Source organism: Chenopodium album, chromosome 14 (assembly GCF_948465745.1).
Source record: "Chenopodium album chromosome 14, dcCheAlbu1.1, whole genome shotgun sequence".
In the NCBI taxonomy this organism is placed as follows: Eukaryota; Viridiplantae; Streptophyta; class Magnoliopsida; order Caryophyllales; family Amaranthaceae; genus Chenopodium; species Chenopodium album.
Genome location: NC_137847.1, coordinates 20,836,233 through 20,854,546, shown reverse-complemented (window position 1 = coordinate 20,854,546; position 18,314 = coordinate 20,836,233). Strand labels below are relative to the sequence as shown.

Genomic DNA, 18,314 nt, shown 5'->3' with positions numbered 1-18,314 from the left:
CTCTAAAATTCGAGTGGTAGTGAGTCACTTCGAGTGTGTCTTGGGGTGTGGGAAAAAGGAACCTGAGTGTGTCTTGGGTCGAGAAAGGAACCTGAGTGTGTCTTGGGTCGAAAAAGGTGCCTGAGTGTGTCTTAGGTCTGATAGGATAGGTTCTTATCAATTAGCAAGTGTCCGTGGAGGAACTTGCGAAGCAAAGGTCTGTGTAATAGGTTGTACTAGGAGAGTTGCCTATTATAGTAGAATTTGTTTATAAGTCCCAATAGGGTCGAGGTTTTACTTCCAGCTAGGCACTGGATGGTTTCCTCGTAAAATTGTTGTCTGCTTTAAGTTCCTTTTGCGTTTTGTTTCCACTTAAGTTCCGCGATTGGAACCTACTACTATTCACCCCGCCCTCTCGTAGTAGTTCATCTAAACTAACAAGAATGTTCATTCAAAAGGGCAATGTGAGTGATCTAGTGCAGACTGGATGTAGATATACTTGGAATAATAAGCAAAAGGGTGCTAGTAGAGTTTATTCCAAGATTGATAGGGTATTAGTGAATGAAGAATGGGCTCTAAATTTTCCTAATTCTTTTGTTCATTATTTACCTGAGAACTGGTTTGATCACAGTCCAGCTGTGATTCACTTGGACAGGAGCAAGCAGTAGTGTAAAGGTTCTTTTAAGTTCCTTAATATGTGGATTAGTCATACTCTTTTTGAGCAGGTGATAAAAAAGGTATGGAACACTAGTATGCATGGTGTGATGATGTATAAAGTGGTGAAGAAGCTGAAGTTGCTAAAATCTGAGCTGAAAAGTTTACACAGAGATAATTTTACAGATATTGAAGCTCAGTATATGAACTTGAAGAAGAGGTTGAATGAGATTCAGATTAAGGTTCACCAGAATTATAATGATGATGACTTGAGAGAGATTGAGTCAAGCACTTTGAAAGAGTTCCTGCAGGTGAAAGAGAGATATTTTTCCTTTCTTAGTCAGAAAGCAAAGATTAAATGGTTACAAATTGGAGATGAGAATTCGGCTTACTTTCATAGATCTTTGCAGTTGAGGAAGTTTAAGAAATCTGTGATTGCAGTTCAAGATTGTAAAGGGGATTGGTGTGACACCCCAGATAAAATCTCTAATGCTTTTGTGAGTTATTACAAGAGCTTTCTTGGTGCTGATTTGGGAGAGAAAGTGTCAGTACATAAAGAGATTGTAAGGCAAGGTACTATTCTGAGTGATGAACAGGCTTAGAAGCTTTGTGCTCCTTTTTCAACAGAGGATGTGAAGAAAGCCATGTTCTCCATTCCAGTTGACAAAGCGCCAGGACCTGATGGGTACAATAGTGCCTTTTTCAAGAATGCTTGGGGAATAATTGGTGAAGAGGTGACTGAAGCAGTTCTGCAATTCATGGAAAATGGGAAACTTTTAAGAGAGATTAATAGCACCACCTTAACTCTGGTTCCAAAAGTGGCCCACCCTACTATGGTGACAGAGTTCAGGCTTATAACTTGTTGCAATGTCATTTATAAGTGTATAACTAAAATGCTTTGCTCAAGACTGAAATTAGTGCTCCCGGATTTGATTTCTCAATCTCAAGCTGGTTTTGTAGAAGGGAGACAGATTGTGGAGAATATTAGTATTGTGCAGGATATGGTCTCAAAGTATGGAAGAAAAGATGCTACTAAAGGTTGCTTGTTGAAAGTTGACATTAGAAAGGCCTATGATTCTGTTAAGTGGGACTTTCTGTTAGAGATGCTTTCAGCTTTGAATTTTCCTGCCAAGTTTATTCAGTTGACCATGGCTTGTGTCACTACCCCTTCATACACTTTGTGCATTAATGGGTCCTTAACTGGTTTTTTTCAAGGGCAAAGAGGTTTGAGACAAGGAGATCCTATGTCTCCTCTCCTAATTGTACTCTGTATGGAATATCTCTCAAGGATTTTGAGTCAGATTGGTCAGCTTCCTGAGTTTCAGTTTCATCACAAATGCAAAGCCTTGAAGCTTAACCATCTTGTTTTTGCAGATGATCGTATCATCTTTAGTAAAGGAGATAAGAGTTCTGTATATTTAATTTTGAGAAGCCTGACAACTTTTGCTTCTTCTTCTGGTTTGGTGGCTAATGAGGGCAAGTCTAACATTTACTTTTGTAATGTTAGTGAGGAGGATAAAGAAGAGATTATCAGAACTTCTGGTTTTGTGGAAGGGCATTTACCTTTTAGATACTTAGGGATTAATGTTAGCTCCAGAAAGTTGTCTAAAGGTGACTATCAGTGCTTAATTGACAAAATTACAGGGAGGATCAGAAATTGGGGCTGCAAGAAGCTGTCTTATGCTGGTAGAGCTATTCTTGTTAACTCTGTTCTGATGTCTTTACATGTGTACTGGGCCTCGATTTTTATCTTGCCAAAAGCTGTTATTGATGGGGTTGTTGCTGTTTGTTGAAATTATCTATGGGAAGGGAAAGAAATATATTCTAAAGCTCCCCCTATTGCCTGGGAATATGTTTGTAAAAGTAAAAAGCAGGGTGGTTTAGGAATTCATGATGTGAAGGCTTGGAATATAGCTGCTATTGGAAAACTAGTGTGGAATATTGCTCAGAAAAAGGATAGTCTGTGGTTAAAATGGGTGAACACCTTGTATTTGAAGAATAGAAGTTGGAAAAGATTTAAATGTCCAGCTAACTGTAGTTGGAACTGGAAGCAAATATGGTGGGTGAAGGATAAACTTAAAGATGGGTATAGAGGGAACAAATGGTTTCACAATCCTGTACGCTATACAGTGAGTAGTGGGTACAATTGGCTCACCCAAAACAATCAAGTTGTTCCTTGGAAGGATTGGGTATGGAACAGGTTTAATATTGCAAAGCACAGAGTTAAGTCTCATCTTGTTATATTGGGGATTGTCAATGATGATCTTTGCCCTTTGTGTAATCTGGATCTTGAAACTATTGACCATCTGTTTTTTAGTTGCCAGTACAATAGGAAATGCTATGAGCAGATGCAGAAGCTAATTCAAATTCAGTTAGATCCTGCAAATATTGAAGACTGTAATGATAAGTCGTTGCAGATCAAGGGAAGATTCAGAAGGAAAGTGCTACAATACTTTTATGCTGGTCTGATTTATAGTATCTGGCAGCAAAGAAATAGAGTTGTCTAGGAGAAGTGTTTGAGTAGACCTGAAATTGTAATTAGGACTTTGTGTTTTGAGATTTTTCAAAGAATCAGATTTGTAATGCCTATTAAAACTAGTAGAAGTAATTTCAACTGGTTTAATAGGTTGTCTTGTAAATAGTCCCTAGGTTTAGGGGTCTTGTTGTTGTGGGTTTGTGCCCTGGTTTTGTCTGCGGCTTTGTACAGGCTGAGCATGGTGTAATTGTGCTTTGAAAGATATAAAAAATTTTACTTTTTCAAAAAAAAAAAAGATAGCATTATGTATTAACATAAAGGGCTATTAACTCCAAAACCCAAATAGGGCAAACGATAAGGATAAAATATCATAATGTAATAATTCTTGTTTTAAGCTTATCACATTATAGAGTACTTTGATTATGTGAGTATTATGGATTCTGGTTTTAAACATTAACGAGGACTCAAGGAAAGAACATCCAACCCCTTTCACACTATGCAAGTTCAATAGTAGTCGAGTTAAAAACTATGTACATTGCTATTTGTGGCATTTAACACACTATGAGAGAATCTCAACAATCACTTGTACTACTGATATTCTAATGGATCATAAGTTGGTGGACCCAATAGATAGCTTCCTCACAATAGTTCAACTTGTGTTCCCTGACATGTAAATAGTAGCCCATTCCATTTTTATTAAATTTTATTTCAAAAATTTGGAATTGCCTTTTCGAACGTGTAACTGTAGATACAGGTAATTTTTAATATGAAGAGGGTTCCACAACCATATCTTATCTACTTATTAGGGGTAGTTGGAAAACTTATTACATAGGCTATCATTGCAAAAGTTTTTTGACATTTTTCAAATAGTTGTTTCCTATTGTAAAGTGAGATTAGGGTGTTAATTTTTCTTTTATACTAATTTTTTGGGCCTAATTAAATGTGACACCTTATGAAACATAATGTTGGACTGTAATAACCTAAAATACCTACCTAAATTAACCATCAACGATCGTAACTTACTCAAGTTATTTACGAAAGCTACTTGGAGTTATAGTATGTTTTGTAACACACGTCATATTGATTACAAAAGCTTTCAATTGAAAAGTTGCAACTAATCCAGTTCTTTTTAGGGTCATAACATGGTTTTTGTTTTTTTTTTAAAAAAACCAGACATTATCGTTGTGTGAGGGTAAATTTTTTTGGTTGACCAAGTGCAGAATACTACGGTTGTAAACAATCCAATATTATAAATGGTTCCCTATTTAGTTAATTACAATGTAATTGAAGCTTTATTTTATAATCAACAACATACTAAGATAATAATACACACCATAATAAAAATACAAATCAAATAAATAAATATCATGAGGTGAACTTCAACTTAAATAACCCAACTACCAATTTCTTCAATGCATGACATTTATTGGGGCTCAAGAAATCTTATGTAGATTTTATATGCATGGTAACTAGTAAAGCTGCTGGTCTCCCAACTTCCCAAGCCGCCAAAAATTAAAAGCTCCCTGGAGTAAAATTGCTAGTTTGGTGCTTCTAATATGGGGGGATAATTAGGTAAAATTCATCAACTAGCTTGCCTCCTTGAGTGTTTTCGTATTGAAGTTTGCTCCCCCTAATGAAAATTAAAATTGTCGTAAACATTTGTGCAGGAATTTAAGCCACGTTAAATTCCAAAACAAAAAAATTGTTATAGAAATCTTAAATTTTAAAATGTCCTAAAGATACATAAATAAAGTTGGGATATAATTGATCTATAATATGGATCCAATAGAGGAATATATCATATCTTAACAATAACATATCTCAATCTGATCACCAAGACAAATTAAACAATTTATATCCCATGATGAAACAGATAAATGATTAATGAAATGACCCGATAATATATCTAGTCAAACGAAAAAAAGATAAGACCCGATAATTTATGAAATCATCCGAAATACATATCTAAAAACAAAGGATAAATTAAATTACTCAATATTTTATCTTATCACAGTAATTACCCATTTTGTTGACAATATAAAATAAACCAAATATAAAAGGTTTTCATCCCACTTTTGCATCAAATAATAACCAATAAACAAAATAAATCTCTAAATATATAGAGAAGTAAATAAGTTAAAGAATTTTTCATAAGTTAATAAGGTTTAAAAAATTACCAAAAGCTTTGTGATTTGATTTTGAAGTTCTATACCACTGGACATTGTCTAGGCTTGATCCTTTACTTTCAATATCCACATTAAATGGTATTGCTTTTGACCAACTAAAATTGGGGGACAAGGTATGTACTAGCATATGTTATGGTTATTAAATTGTAGTTTTTTCTAAAGTGGAAAATATAATAGGCTAATACGCAATTCACATTGATATTGAGTAACTTCTTTCCAATTCATAAAAAAATATAAAATAAATTGACTAACTTTTTTGTAATAATTTTTTTTTCCCACTCCTGAAAAAGATTTTTATTTTGTAAAGATTGTATCCCTTACTTCAAAAGAGTTTCCAATTTTCTTATTTACATTATCATTTCATTAATTACCAATAATAATTAAAGATTGCAACACATCTTCACCTCTCTTACGATTTTAACCCTACTCTCGAAATTCAAGGAGTTCTTTTATGAATTACCCATCTATACCATTTTTTTTTTTCAGTTTTCAAAAGTAAATGAAAAAAATAAAATTAAACCTTAAATAACTAATTTCAAATATATTTACATAACCAATGTCCAAATATTAAGGATATTCAGTTGTATTATTGTAAAATAGGTTTTTCACATTACAAGACTTAAGTGTTAACATCTACTATCCAACAAGGAATTGATTATGGGTTAACCAAAACTGTTTAGCACTGCCACCCATCCCTTTGTAAGCAAATCAGATATAATTCAAGCCAACCTCCTTAATGAGTTATTATGGCAACTAACACACTGTACTCTTTTTTTTTTTTTTTTTTTTTTTAATTCAGATTAAATTTTTGTCCTACAAGTAAAATTTATGTAAATATGACTTTTAAGAAATCAATAACGTGACAAAATTTGCTAATTGGATTTAATAAGTTATTCAACATATGTGATTGTTACCTATACAACCTTCATGAAACACATAATGTACTGTCGACACTATGGATAATAAGAAAGGGAGAAATATTTTATAATAACTTACGATGGAAGTTACGGATATAACATAATAATAATTTATGCCTGGTCGAACCATAAAGTCTAAGAGTCTATTTTTTAAAAGTCTAAAATTGGACGATTTTGATGACTTGATGTTTTAATTGTTTGTATAACCTAAAAGAAACAATAAGTCATTATCCATTTTCTAAATCTAACTATAATAATTTCCGAGTTATTACAAAATATATTAATATATTCCTTTTTATACGATAAATAGGTAATGTATTTTTCAAATATATACAAGAAATACGACTATTTGATAAGCTTCTGATAAATAATCCTACGTATAAATATTGGTACTCAATGTACGTATGCAATAATGTATTCCCCTTCGTATAAATAAGTTTCCTATATTATTGAAGTGTTGTTCTTTTATGAAAACCTATTTTATTTAGCGTCCTATTTTGCTAAGCTTCCTATCCAAGTTTATGACCTGAATACAATTTCCATGAAACTCCTTAGAGTCCTATATATATGAGTTGTTATTGTATTGTTTCATAAGTCAGCATCTAAAAAAACATCCAAAAAAGTCTTACATTGAACAGAAAATAAATCATCTCACACAGTCAGCAAAACCATCATCCTATAGACTCCCATGGATACCCCTTCCCCAAATGTGGATCAAATTAGTTGTAAACACGGTTTATATGCGAAGATATGCACGACACAGAAAGGTCTAATGTATGGGAAAAAAATTTATGCATGTCCCTTTTGGCAGGTACATTATTTTTATCCCCTTCGTTTATAATTTTTCAGTGTATAAATTCAGGGGAATTCTTTCAGCTCCTGTGTTTTATATTCCTGCCTGAGGTTGTTCCTTACTTAATTTATTCGTTTAGCAGGAAAAAAACAAGGATTGTTTGTTTTTTGCTTGGATGGAAGAGGAAGAGAAGCCAATTGATGATCTTAGAGGAAGACTAGATAGAGTGTAGCTAAAATTATATAAATACAAACGTTTGAACGGGGAACTAGCTCATGATTTATATAATGTGAAACAACAATTAAGCTTACTAAGGGCTACATTTAACAAGAGTACTAGTAGACTGATATATGGCATTTTGATCTTATATGTCATTATCCTTGTATTTTTCGTGGCTTGGATGTGGTAATTGTCGTAGGTAAGGTTAAATGGCTAAGGCTTCTAGTACAAGTAATTGTATTTTTCGTGAATGGCTAGGGCTTCTGGAAAGGTAATTATGGTTATTTCAGCGACCTTCTTGTGCTCCTTCCAGTTGTGACTTTAATTGACGTTTGCCCTTTTATTTTATGTTTCGCAATATAACAAAAAGAATAGTATTGTTTGCATAATATGTAACTCTTTGTCTTCACAGATTAACATTGTATCTTGAGAATGGGTGTGTGGAAAGCGACATGCATCATTGATTTATAAGTGACCAGTCGATATAACATGATAAAATATGTATGAAGCGTGATATTACCATTACCGTTTATAAGAAAGAAAAAGTACATAGAAAGCATTAAGAAAGACATTTGAAATGATAAAATAAAACAAAGCTTCTAACTCGGCAGCAGTTAATCCTTTAGGTAATGGTGTCTTCATTGATTCAGAGTCACTCATCGAAGAGTCGTTTGCGACACACAACATGGCCCTGCAAAACATATACATTAGATTTCCCTAATAAAATATTATTATAGTCTTGCCTATGATTACAAAAAAATATTGAGTGTTAATAGAAATGTAACCTTAAAGTACATATCCATCTTAACAAATTCAGCATATGTTCGCTGTTGATCCACGCATAAATTCATGTCCAACCAAAGCACAATAACTCCTCCGCTTAGTCCAATTGGGGGACTTTAAGCAAATTTATAAGACCCGGGAAAGTTATTCACCAAGATCTGAGTGTTTTCATAGCTTTGCCTTGTCTCAAGCATAACAACAATGCTTGGCCTATGTTTTTTATACAGGCGAAGGAAATTTTCAGTAAGAGACGGTCTACCTAAGCCACGAACATTCCAACAAGCTATAACCGTGTCCTCTGGAAAGGCCGCGCTAGGAGAACGAATTCCAAGGGGAAGAAAATTCTTAGGAAAAGTAGTCAAGTCTACCTTATGATACTTAGGCACAATATTAGGCTACCTATTAAAAGTGATGAACAAATGTAACACATGTGGATAGGAAGGTACTTTAAGTAATTGAAAAGCATCAGTGTAAGTACCTATGCAAAGGCGAAGTGGAAGGTTGTCAAGGTTAAATATGGGACCATCTAGGTTGATTATTGGCTAAGGCTGGTCTAATATGGGGTGGATGGAATGACCCTAAGGGCAATAATCTTAGGCACCATGTAAGGAATACTTGGAATTCAAACCTAATTGGATAAATATCTAAGATACTTGGCAGGTGTGCAGGGCATGGTAAACCACATTCTTCTCTCATTAAAAGGTTGTTAAGTTGGTTGTTGTTTGGTGTCGAAGGGTTAAGTATGAGGACAACAATAGTAGGAAGTGATATATCATTGTATATACCACCAACGTGGTCTTTGAATAGGTAAGTGAAGGTGGTGAAGTCCATCTCCGGCTCTAGTTCCGAGGGAGGGGTAAAAAAAACATGAGACCGTGGCCTCCAATGTTTGTTACACACCTTCTAGACTAATATGTTCTATGCAACTTGAGGATAATACAGAGGTAAAAGGCTAGATTGTTTAACTATGGATATTGAGATTCAGGTTTTGCAATGGCAAACAAGAATTATGTACCCCTCCTTATATACACTCAATGCATTAGGATGTCATCCCAGTACCTGTGACTAACTTAGTGCAACTACTACCTATATTGTGTAAATAGCCTCAACTTGCAACCTAATTTTTTGGAGGAAGATTTGATTTAGATTTTTTCCCTCAATTGAGATAATGAAATAATGGAGGGAAAGCTTTGTTTAGGCCAAATAATTTTATCAGCATAACTAAATGGAATTGATATGAAGAAAAACAATTACTGTTATATGGCAAAAGAGTATTTTAGAGTTGTCATGCTGATGAGTACGAAAATTATACACAAAATAAATATTTAAATGTAAAGCTACAATGTACTGTTTTGTAGTCCCTAAAATATTATAGCCGGAGCATGTACACAAAATGAAAATAGTTATAAAGAGCTTAGGGATAAAATCGACATAATTTTACACAACTTTGTTTCACTATTGTAGTTATATCAATGAAATAATAACAATTTATCTTAGTAACATAAAATTTTTTGGATTTCCCAAAGAAAACCAAAATATGAAACCATGCATTTACAAATAAAACTATTGTATATTAGTCAGTTTAAATTATGATGACAACACAAGAGATAATTTTCGAGGTGTTCTACATAATTGGATGTATATAGTAAAACAAAATAAAAATTGGATAGTTCCACCCACCCAATTGGACGCCCGGAGGGTATTAGGGACCATGTTAAAAATTTCGGAATTGTATTATTTCCAGGCGAAAAAAAGTACTACATTCCAAAATTGAAGGCTAATATCCACGCTTTTTGAGTAATGTTGGAGGTTTCGGGGCCCGGTGTCAAAAGCCTTAAGAATTAGGGGATACATCTCGGGGTCATATAATGCCCTTTGGAACCGTATATGATCATTATATGGTGTCATAAATGTTTGTGTAACGCTTGAGTTAATGAAATCGATGCAAGTTGTAAACCGGTAAATTGGTCGTTTAAAGGCAAATTGGATGGTTCCACCCATCCAATTAGCTCCCTAAGGATATTATGGACCTTGGTAAACATTTCGGAAATTTTTATTTCCGGGCGAAATAAAAGTAAAAAAATTCCATAATTAAAGTCTACGATCCATGTTTGTTGAGATATTTAGGAGATTTCGAGGCTTGGTGTCGAAAAGCCTTCAAATTTAAGGATTACATCTCGGGGTCATATAATGTCGTTTGGAACCATATATGCTCATTATATGCTGTCATAAATGTTCGTGGTAAGCTTGAGGTAATGAATTTGGTACAAGTTGTAGACCGGTAATTAAATAGGCCGTTTAGAGGGGAATTGGATGGTTCCACCCACACAATTGGACTCCCGGAAGGTATTAGGGACCCTATTAAAAAATTTGGGATTTTTTAGTTACGGGCGAAAAAAGTTAAAAACATTCCACATTTGAAGGCTACTCATGCTTTTTGAGAAATTTTGGTGTCTTCGGGGCCCGTTGTCTAACAATGTCGAAATTCTAGGGAATACATCTCGGGGTCATATGATGTTCGTTTTAGGCTTAAGTTACTGAAATCGGTGCAAGTTGTAAACCGTTAAATTAGTCTTTATAAAGCCTAATGGGATGGTTCCACCCATCCAATTGGACCCCCTGAGGGTATTGGGGACCATGGTAAACATTTTGGCAATTTTTATTTTCGAGCGAAACAAATTAATAATATTCCTAAGTTTAAGGCTAATATCCACGCTTTTTGAGAAATTTCAAAACTTTCGGGGCCAGGTGTCGAAAAGAATTGATATGTTATTAGATACATCTCGGGGTCATATAATGACGTTTCAAACCTTAAATGACCAGTATAGGTTGTCATAAATGTTCGTGGTAGGCTTGAGTTAATGAAATTAGTGAAAATTGTAAACCGGTAAATTGGTCGTTTAAATGCAAATTGATGGTTCCACCCACCTAATTGGATTACCGTAGCGTATTAGGAACCATGCTAGAAATTTCGGCAATTTTTTTTTTTTTTGGAGACAAAAAATCAAAACATTCCAAAATTGAACTCTAATATCCACTTGTCAAATAGCTTTATGCATATGCATACATATAGTTGATTACCAATTACGGACAGTGAACAGGCTTCAAGACGTATAATAGGTTGTATGTGTGAAATATATATATACTGAAAAACGAAGTCCAAAAACCCTAATACTAAAAAATACTGCAAATTCCATATACATTAAAGAGATGTTAAATGAGAGCACGTTGTATATGGATTGTAACTATACAATCCACTTGATATCAATATCTACATATCAAGGGTTTTTTTGAATAATAGGACACTCCTTCAGAAAAACCTAGCGTCTTTAATTTAATTTTTTATTTAAATTGATTGTGTAACTCATTAGCATCACCTCCGATTCTGTGCATATGTAAATTATTTGTCGATAATCGTAGAGTAATTAAGTATATCAGTTGAAAAGGTTTATGTTTTCAATGCCTTGTGACACAAAAGTACATAAAAATGTACATAGCAATATTAAAACACACTCTATCACATTTTGTATTTTAAATCAATTCCACTTTGCCCTTCCTTACTTAGTGCTATAACAAGTTACGCCCTCGGTCATGCATGGACTTCTTATCAACAAGTATGGATATAAGTGATTTACATTGATGTCAAGTAAGAAATACTCATATTTTTTGGTAGAGGTGTATGACATACCGTACATTGTTAACTAAGGTTTTATCAATTCAAATGCAGTCACGCCTACGTAAACGTACTAATATTATAGACATAGGTAGACATGATTACTATATCTATATCTACACGCTTTTCGGGTGATATGTTGGATAAGCAAGCACTTTTGTGCATATTTTTGTTACTATTAAACACATTTCCAATTTTCTTCTTAGACAAGTAAGGTAACAAATTATATGATTTTAACTCTTACCAATTATATGGTTATTGCCTATGAGACTCAACAAAGCATATGGCCTTTGTCCACCCTAAACCTAAAGGTCCTCAACTTATAAAAGATTATTATTTATGTTATTTTTTAAAAATATGGGTTTGTGTCATACTTTTGTTCATAGTTGTCTTTAATTCATGCCCAACTAACTTATTCATGTCACTATTAATAGGGATACTTTCCTTATTTAAAGGAGGTGCCTGTTAAACAAAAAATATTCATCCCCAAGTAGACATTTCTGTCCAAAACTTTCTAGTTCCATGGAAGACCAACATAAACCCATCACATTTGCTTCTTTATGCAACATGAGATCTTCTCATAAATTGCCCGGTTTTTTAACTGCAACTGACCAAATTTCCTTCCTTGACCTTGAAATGTGCGATCCCTTCATACCAACTTGCAAATTTGGACCAGCTGGAGGCCCTAATCCTACTGAAGCAGACTTCGACAGCATGCTTAGAGCACATCTATCCTCGATGGCGGCCAGAGACAAATACGTTAGTCCAACTCGGTCATCAGATTCCCTCAACGGATCTAAAACCAATTGCTTCCCGTTTATACTCTCTAAAAAATTCTTTACTCGTTTTTCTAACCACTGCTTTCTACCCCCTACTCACCCTCCTACCATCGTCAATGTTGCTTCAACGTCGTACTCTACAACAAATCATATTGTGTCCGAACAAAATAGTCTTCAGATCAAATTTGAGGGTTCTTCTTCCAAGGGAAAACGGAAGGTCGATAAGGGGAAGGCCCCTGTTAAAGAGGTGGGGCATAGCTGCTATTCTGTTGAGTTTGGAGACTCTCTGAAACGGGATAAAGGGAAGGCTAAGGCTACTGAAATTGAACCGAATGCGAAGGGTAATGGTCATAAGCAAATGCAAACTAGTGTTGGTCCTGCAGCGGGGTCCACATCACAGGCTGGTGTAGGAAATGGGAAAACTAGGAAACATGTTTTCCGTATGTTACCATCCAATCTTGAAGATGTTCAGTATGAAGATTTATTCTACCCTAAAACATATGAAAATCAGTCTTATACTAAAGGAGTTAACTCAGATGGTAACAGCGTTGACATTGAAGCGGTGGTAAAAGTCCCTAAATGTATATTTTGGTTTGTATGTGTTTGTGATTAGGTTGCTTGATTTCAATTTGTGTTGTATCAGTGAAAATATTGATGGCTGCTTGAAGGTTTAAAGTTTAAATCAAACTTCTTTGAACTGGGCCGCATACATAGTCCGGCCCGTTTGTTCTGGTCCTAACTTATGCTATGTAACCCTTTATTTTGTTATTAGTAGAGTGGTATTTGGCCTTCATTTTAGGTCACTTGTTTAATTTTTAAAAATTATTTTGTTTAATTTTTTTAAAACATAATACCAAATTTGATACTATTCCCATATACTCAAAAGATTCAGGAATACTATACGATTGTAATTAAGCAAACATGACTTAAAACTTGAACTACATAACAGATAAAACAATACAAACATATATACATTAAAGTATTTGTTCGATAAGGCATAATGGAAATATGTAATATATATCATAAGTTGGTGATAGAAGAAGAATTATAATTTAAATAATATAGACATTGAGAGGATATATTAAACTTGAAATTAAATTAAATACAAAAATATAAGGATATCATATTAGAGCCACTCTAAAAAAGTTCGTATCTAGAAGTCATTTTCATAAGTCCTTAATGTTATAATTCGGTTTCAGTTTTAGTTTGGATCCAAACATGGTCTATCTGATCCGATCCATAAATCTGATATTTCAAATAAATCAAAAATCGTTCCTATAGAATTACTATTTCGTAACCAAACCAAATTGATAATTCGATTTGGATTGGATTCAATTTTGGTTCTTATCCGACTTATGGTCACCCAGTTACATTCACATTCTTAAGTTTGATCATTTCACATTAAACGTAACTGGTGTTGTATACTCATGGATATATCCCATAATTTGGGCATCGACGCTCAATTGGAAGTGTACAAACAGGCCCATTTATGTAATTGGAGCCCAGCCCTTAAGCCATTCAACTGCGACTAAATTTATATGGTTTAAAAAACCAACTTAGAGTACAAACAAGTTTTAGTTACTGGTGTAACTACTTAGTTAATCCAATCACCCCCAACATGCAAGTGTTAAATATCCTATTCACTCAGTGTTTCACTACACCCATTTGTGAGCAAACATTACTATACACAACCCAATATCAATTGGGCTACATGCACTATTCCAGTTGAACCATTACTGACCTATAAAGCTTTAAGAAGAATCATCAAAAGACACGATGTTCTACGAAATGTATCCTAACTGAAATGCATTCCCATTCCAACTTTTTCTTTTCAGTATGTATCAGCCTTCAAAATCAACACATCTTCGCATGCAATGCAATGTTACATGGGGTTGCCTTTTCCCATATGGCTACGTATCGGAGCCCGCCTTCGCCTGTCCTTACACCCCACCATCTTGGACAAATCCTGTACATATTACCACATTACATCATATTCCGTGATCATTTCATTAATAACCGTGCTACGAATTCAAGGGAACTCACAGGGTATTTTGTTATGGTCATAGGGCCTTCCGTGTCCCTCGCCTCTCTAGGATGAGATTCACCGTATGCAACATCTAACAGCTATAGCATTTTTTTGTATTACATTACATTATGTATGTGAATGTACTGAAACAAACATATATGAGGTCACTTGATACTTACCCCTAAGCAACTGTAGTCCCCCGTTCTCAGCCTATCACACTTCCCGGCCTTCCGAATTTGCTTCATATTCCATACTTTAATTTGAGGATATACACCCCATTGAATCGGATCCATATCTAACCGGTCCAAGTAATATATCTGCAACAAATACAAACAAATTTCTAGGAATGAGGCTTACTTTTCACAATTTATGAACGAGTATGCTTACTTGTACACTTACCACTACAAACATTGCACACCCTCCGCAACCTCCGGCATATCCATTCGCGTAAAATCGACACGCAAAGCTACATATACTGTCCATTAACTTACACAACTCCATTAACTTACACAACACCAACTCACACCAATCATACTCACAAGTTTCCATTACACACCCAAGTGCAGGAATTAAGTCAGACGCTAATCTTGGTGACTGGGTAGGGCACAATACCATTTGCAATGCGACAATCAAGAATAGTGTTTTGAATTCTTCCTCCTGATTTACCTCAAAATACCCTTCTAGCCTGTCTTTCATCTCACTCGTGACAGGAATTCCTATGGATGTGTAAACATTTCCACACTCGTTCTTTGATTTAGTCTCCCATGATTTACCATATTTCAAGAATATTTTTCTGGACCTTCTCACGAACTTCATCAGTCATCAAATTCATAGTAGGCACTTCCATTGCACCATTTGGGATACCTAGAACCCATCTAACCTGATTCTTTGATAATCGATACTCCCGACCACCTAGAGCAATAAATACTTTGTTTAAAGGGTCAACCCTAGTCATTAACCAATAGGCTAGCTGCCTTGGCAAATGCATATTGCAAGCAAAGTGGAGCAGACCTCCAAAACCCAAATCATACACCTACCTTCTCCTCCTGTCATCAAATTATTGACATATTCTCCCAAAGGACTCTATACGACAGTTCATATTAGGAGGCTGCACACATGAAATTAATTAGGATTGTCATTACCCAATCCGGATTGACCTCATCAAGTTAGAATAAGCATTAAACATAACTTCGCTTCTACTGCTATACGGAAAATAAATTAATATAAATTAACATTCAAGAACACATCATGTAGTTATGAACACATCCAGATTTGTGAATTCCATGCATAACCACTGTACAAATTAGGACCTGAACACACTCACCCTTCGGCTACTGGCCGAGTGTTCCCTCATAACTTTACTTCTATCTTTGACAAGTCCGCCATCGCTTAATGAATTTTCCTACAATTCAATACCATTTTGTCACTATCACAATTTTGGGTTTTATTTAAATCAATTCCAATTCCTTTCACGAAGTTCATATATACCTTAAACAATCCCGCATGTAATTGTATTACCTTCTGCCCATTTTCCACACACATTGACTGCACAAAAAGACCAACCAGTTGTTGTTAATTGGCCATCCCATTTGTTTTTACACAATAACAGAAAGTAGCCCTCAAATTACAGTACCCCAGACATGTATTATTCCGTAGCTCCTTGATTTATCTCCAATTTACATTCATTTGTTTCATATACTAAAGTTTGAGATAGGATATAGTACATTTCCGACTTACTTGAAAATAAGAATAAATTTACCAAACAACGTATATCTTTAATTAATTGGATTTGTCTCATTACATATGAGATAATTGACTACCGATTTGACATAAATTAAACAAATTTTAACTCAATAACTCACCTTCTCAATCTGTGCAGGTTGTTCTTCAGATTCAGCTGCTCCTACGATTGACGATCTCTTTCTCTTACCAACAGATGTAGACATCGAAATGGTTGTCATGATTTCCAATTTCGTGATAATCCGATGTGCAGTTTTGTCGGTAAATAGTTCCTCTGTGTTTACAATTCAAAACAAACTGGTGTAAGATTATTGTATTTCGTGATTTCGATTTTTAGAGCAGTCGAATTCGATCTGTAATTATGAATTGACAAATTAAATCCTAAGTCCCTTATGTGATGGAAACCTTAGTATTTAGTAACACCGTCTATCCATGTAGCAAGGAGGAGTCCAGCTCATTGTGCTTGATGGACTAAATATACACGTCAATACGGGTGAAGTACCAAATATACCCCTTTGATTTACAGTTTTTGTTTATCAATTTGATAAACTTGAATTTTCCGTTTGGAAGAAGTTATGATCAAGTCGAGGGAAATCACATTTATTATTGATATGTTGCCAATCTTTAGGGGTGAAAGTTTGGTGTTCGGTTTGGATATTGACCCAAACCGAATTCAAACTGAAATAATTCGATTTTGAAATTTTCAAACCAAAACTGAACCGAATTAAATCTAAAATCGAACCAATTCAAACCAAAATTTAAAAATCTAATTCGGTTTCGAATCGAAAACCGAATTTCTGAGATTGTTTTTCCCAGATTGTTGAAATGTAAAAAAATAAAAAACAATCAAAATTATAGTTAACAGATCTAAAAAAAAAAATAGTACAAAAAGAAGTAGTACAACTATGATTATTATTAATGTTGGGTTTCGGTGAGTCCGACCCACCGCGGAAGGAAACCCGAGCCAAGATCACACTCACAATAATTATAACCATAAAGCATAATTAACTTAAACAACAAGATTAAGAAAGTGATTAATACCTTTGTAGCGTGCATCGCTCACTTAATTGAGCTCTTACTTCAAAAACTCTTAGCCCCGCTCACACGAGGACCTCCAACAAAGTCCACCCGCAACGCGAGCACCGAAATTGATCTATTGCCTTGGAGTTAGCAAGGCCCAACCTAAACTTGAGTAATTAATTGTGTTCAAAGGTTTTCACACTGTGATGCCTTTTTCAACACTTACTCAAGCAATTTTCCCAATACCCCAACTTGGGTATTTATAGGGAAAATCAAGAGTGAGATAAGCTCACCCATCAATGTGGGAGGTTTGATTTTTCCATTTTATTTTAAATCTAAAATAAAATTAATAATCAAGATACTAATAAATCAACAAGTGTCAAGCTCACATGAGAGATTAGGTGAGGACCATTTGGAGAAGGGGGGACCAAACTTGCTCCCCACTCCCTCTCTAAAAACCGGCCAACTCACCTCCTCACTCCCCTCTTGGCTTATGCCACATGGCACCCAAGCACCCAAATTAAAATCTCATAGTCCGAATCCAGTCCAATCCAATCCGAATTAATAATAATAATAATAAATTCTTAAGAAATTCAAAAGAATCCTAACTTCGATAAACAAAACAAACTTTAAATTGTAATAAGGGGATTTGGCGGATTTGGGCTATAGGGTTTGGGCTTTCTAATGCTATATGGGTTGAGGTTTATACTATTACTATTACCATTACTATTAATTTTATATATTTATTTATAAATACGGATTATTTGGACTGGATTGGACTTTTTGGACTAAAAAATTAGAGTCCAAATCCAATCCGAAAATCTGAATTTCAAAATTTTTGAGTCCAAATCCAATCAAAATTAAAAAAAGTCCAATCCGAATAGCTTATTTGGACTGGATTGGATTGGATTTCGGACTGGAGTCTGAATAATGGACACCCCTAGGCGCTTAGTGCTTGCAGCTAGGCACTGTTGCCTTGGCCTAGCAGCATCATCGCATGCGTGCCAGCTCAGCAAGCTTGCTTGCTGCTGGGCGTGGCGCACCATGCGCATGCATCGCAGCCCCTACA

The 18,314-nt window shown here is 34.8% G+C and overlaps 1 protein-coding gene across 3 annotated transcripts; it reads right to left on the bottom strand.

Annotated features, from left to right (window-relative positions):
* Nucleotides 1-13,954: 13,954 nt before the first annotated feature.
* On the bottom strand, nt 13,955-16,647 carry LOC145579077 (uncharacterized). Of its 3 annotated transcripts, XM_081636354.1 has the most exons (7): nt 15,974-16,017; nt 15,810-15,887; nt 15,523-15,593; nt 14,885-15,397; nt 14,665-14,802; nt 14,503-14,583; nt 13,955-14,425 (listed from the first exon to the last, which is right to left on the bottom strand). In XM_081636354.1, exons 4-7 carry the CDS (start codon nt 15,299-15,301, stop codon nt 14,342-14,344), a joined length of 720 nt encoding a protein of 239 aa, XP_081492480.1. In that variant the 5' UTR covers nt 15,302-15,397; nt 15,523-15,593; nt 15,810-15,887; nt 15,974-16,017; the 3' UTR covers nt 13,955-14,341. The 3 variants fall into 3 exon arrangements, with proteins under 3 accessions (XP_081492480.1, XP_081492481.1, XP_081492478.1); XM_081636355.1 differs by lacking the exons at nt 14,885-15,397; nt 15,523-15,593 and adding an exon at nt 16,348-16,647 and having other exon boundaries at nt 15,974-16,030; XM_081636352.1 differs by lacking the exons at nt 15,810-15,887; nt 15,974-16,017 and adding an exon at nt 16,348-16,647 and having other exon boundaries at nt 14,885-15,593.
* Nucleotides 16,648-18,314: the final 1,667 nt, after the last annotated feature.

Excerpts from the sequence above, each read along its gene's own strand:
- LOC145579077 (XM_081636352.1), bottom strand. The coding sequence starts at position 15,301 with ATGAAGTTCGTGAGAAGGTCCAGAAAAATATTCTTGAAATATGGTAAA. Across the intron at positions 14,803-14,884 it reads GGTGTGCAATGTTTGTAGTG|ATATATTACTTGGACCGGTT; the intron begins GTAAGTGTACAA and ends TATTTGTTGCAG. Across the intron at positions 14,426-14,502 it reads TGACCATAACAAAATACCCT|GATTTGTCCAAGATGGTGGG; the intron begins GTGAGTTCCCTT and ends TAATATGTACAG.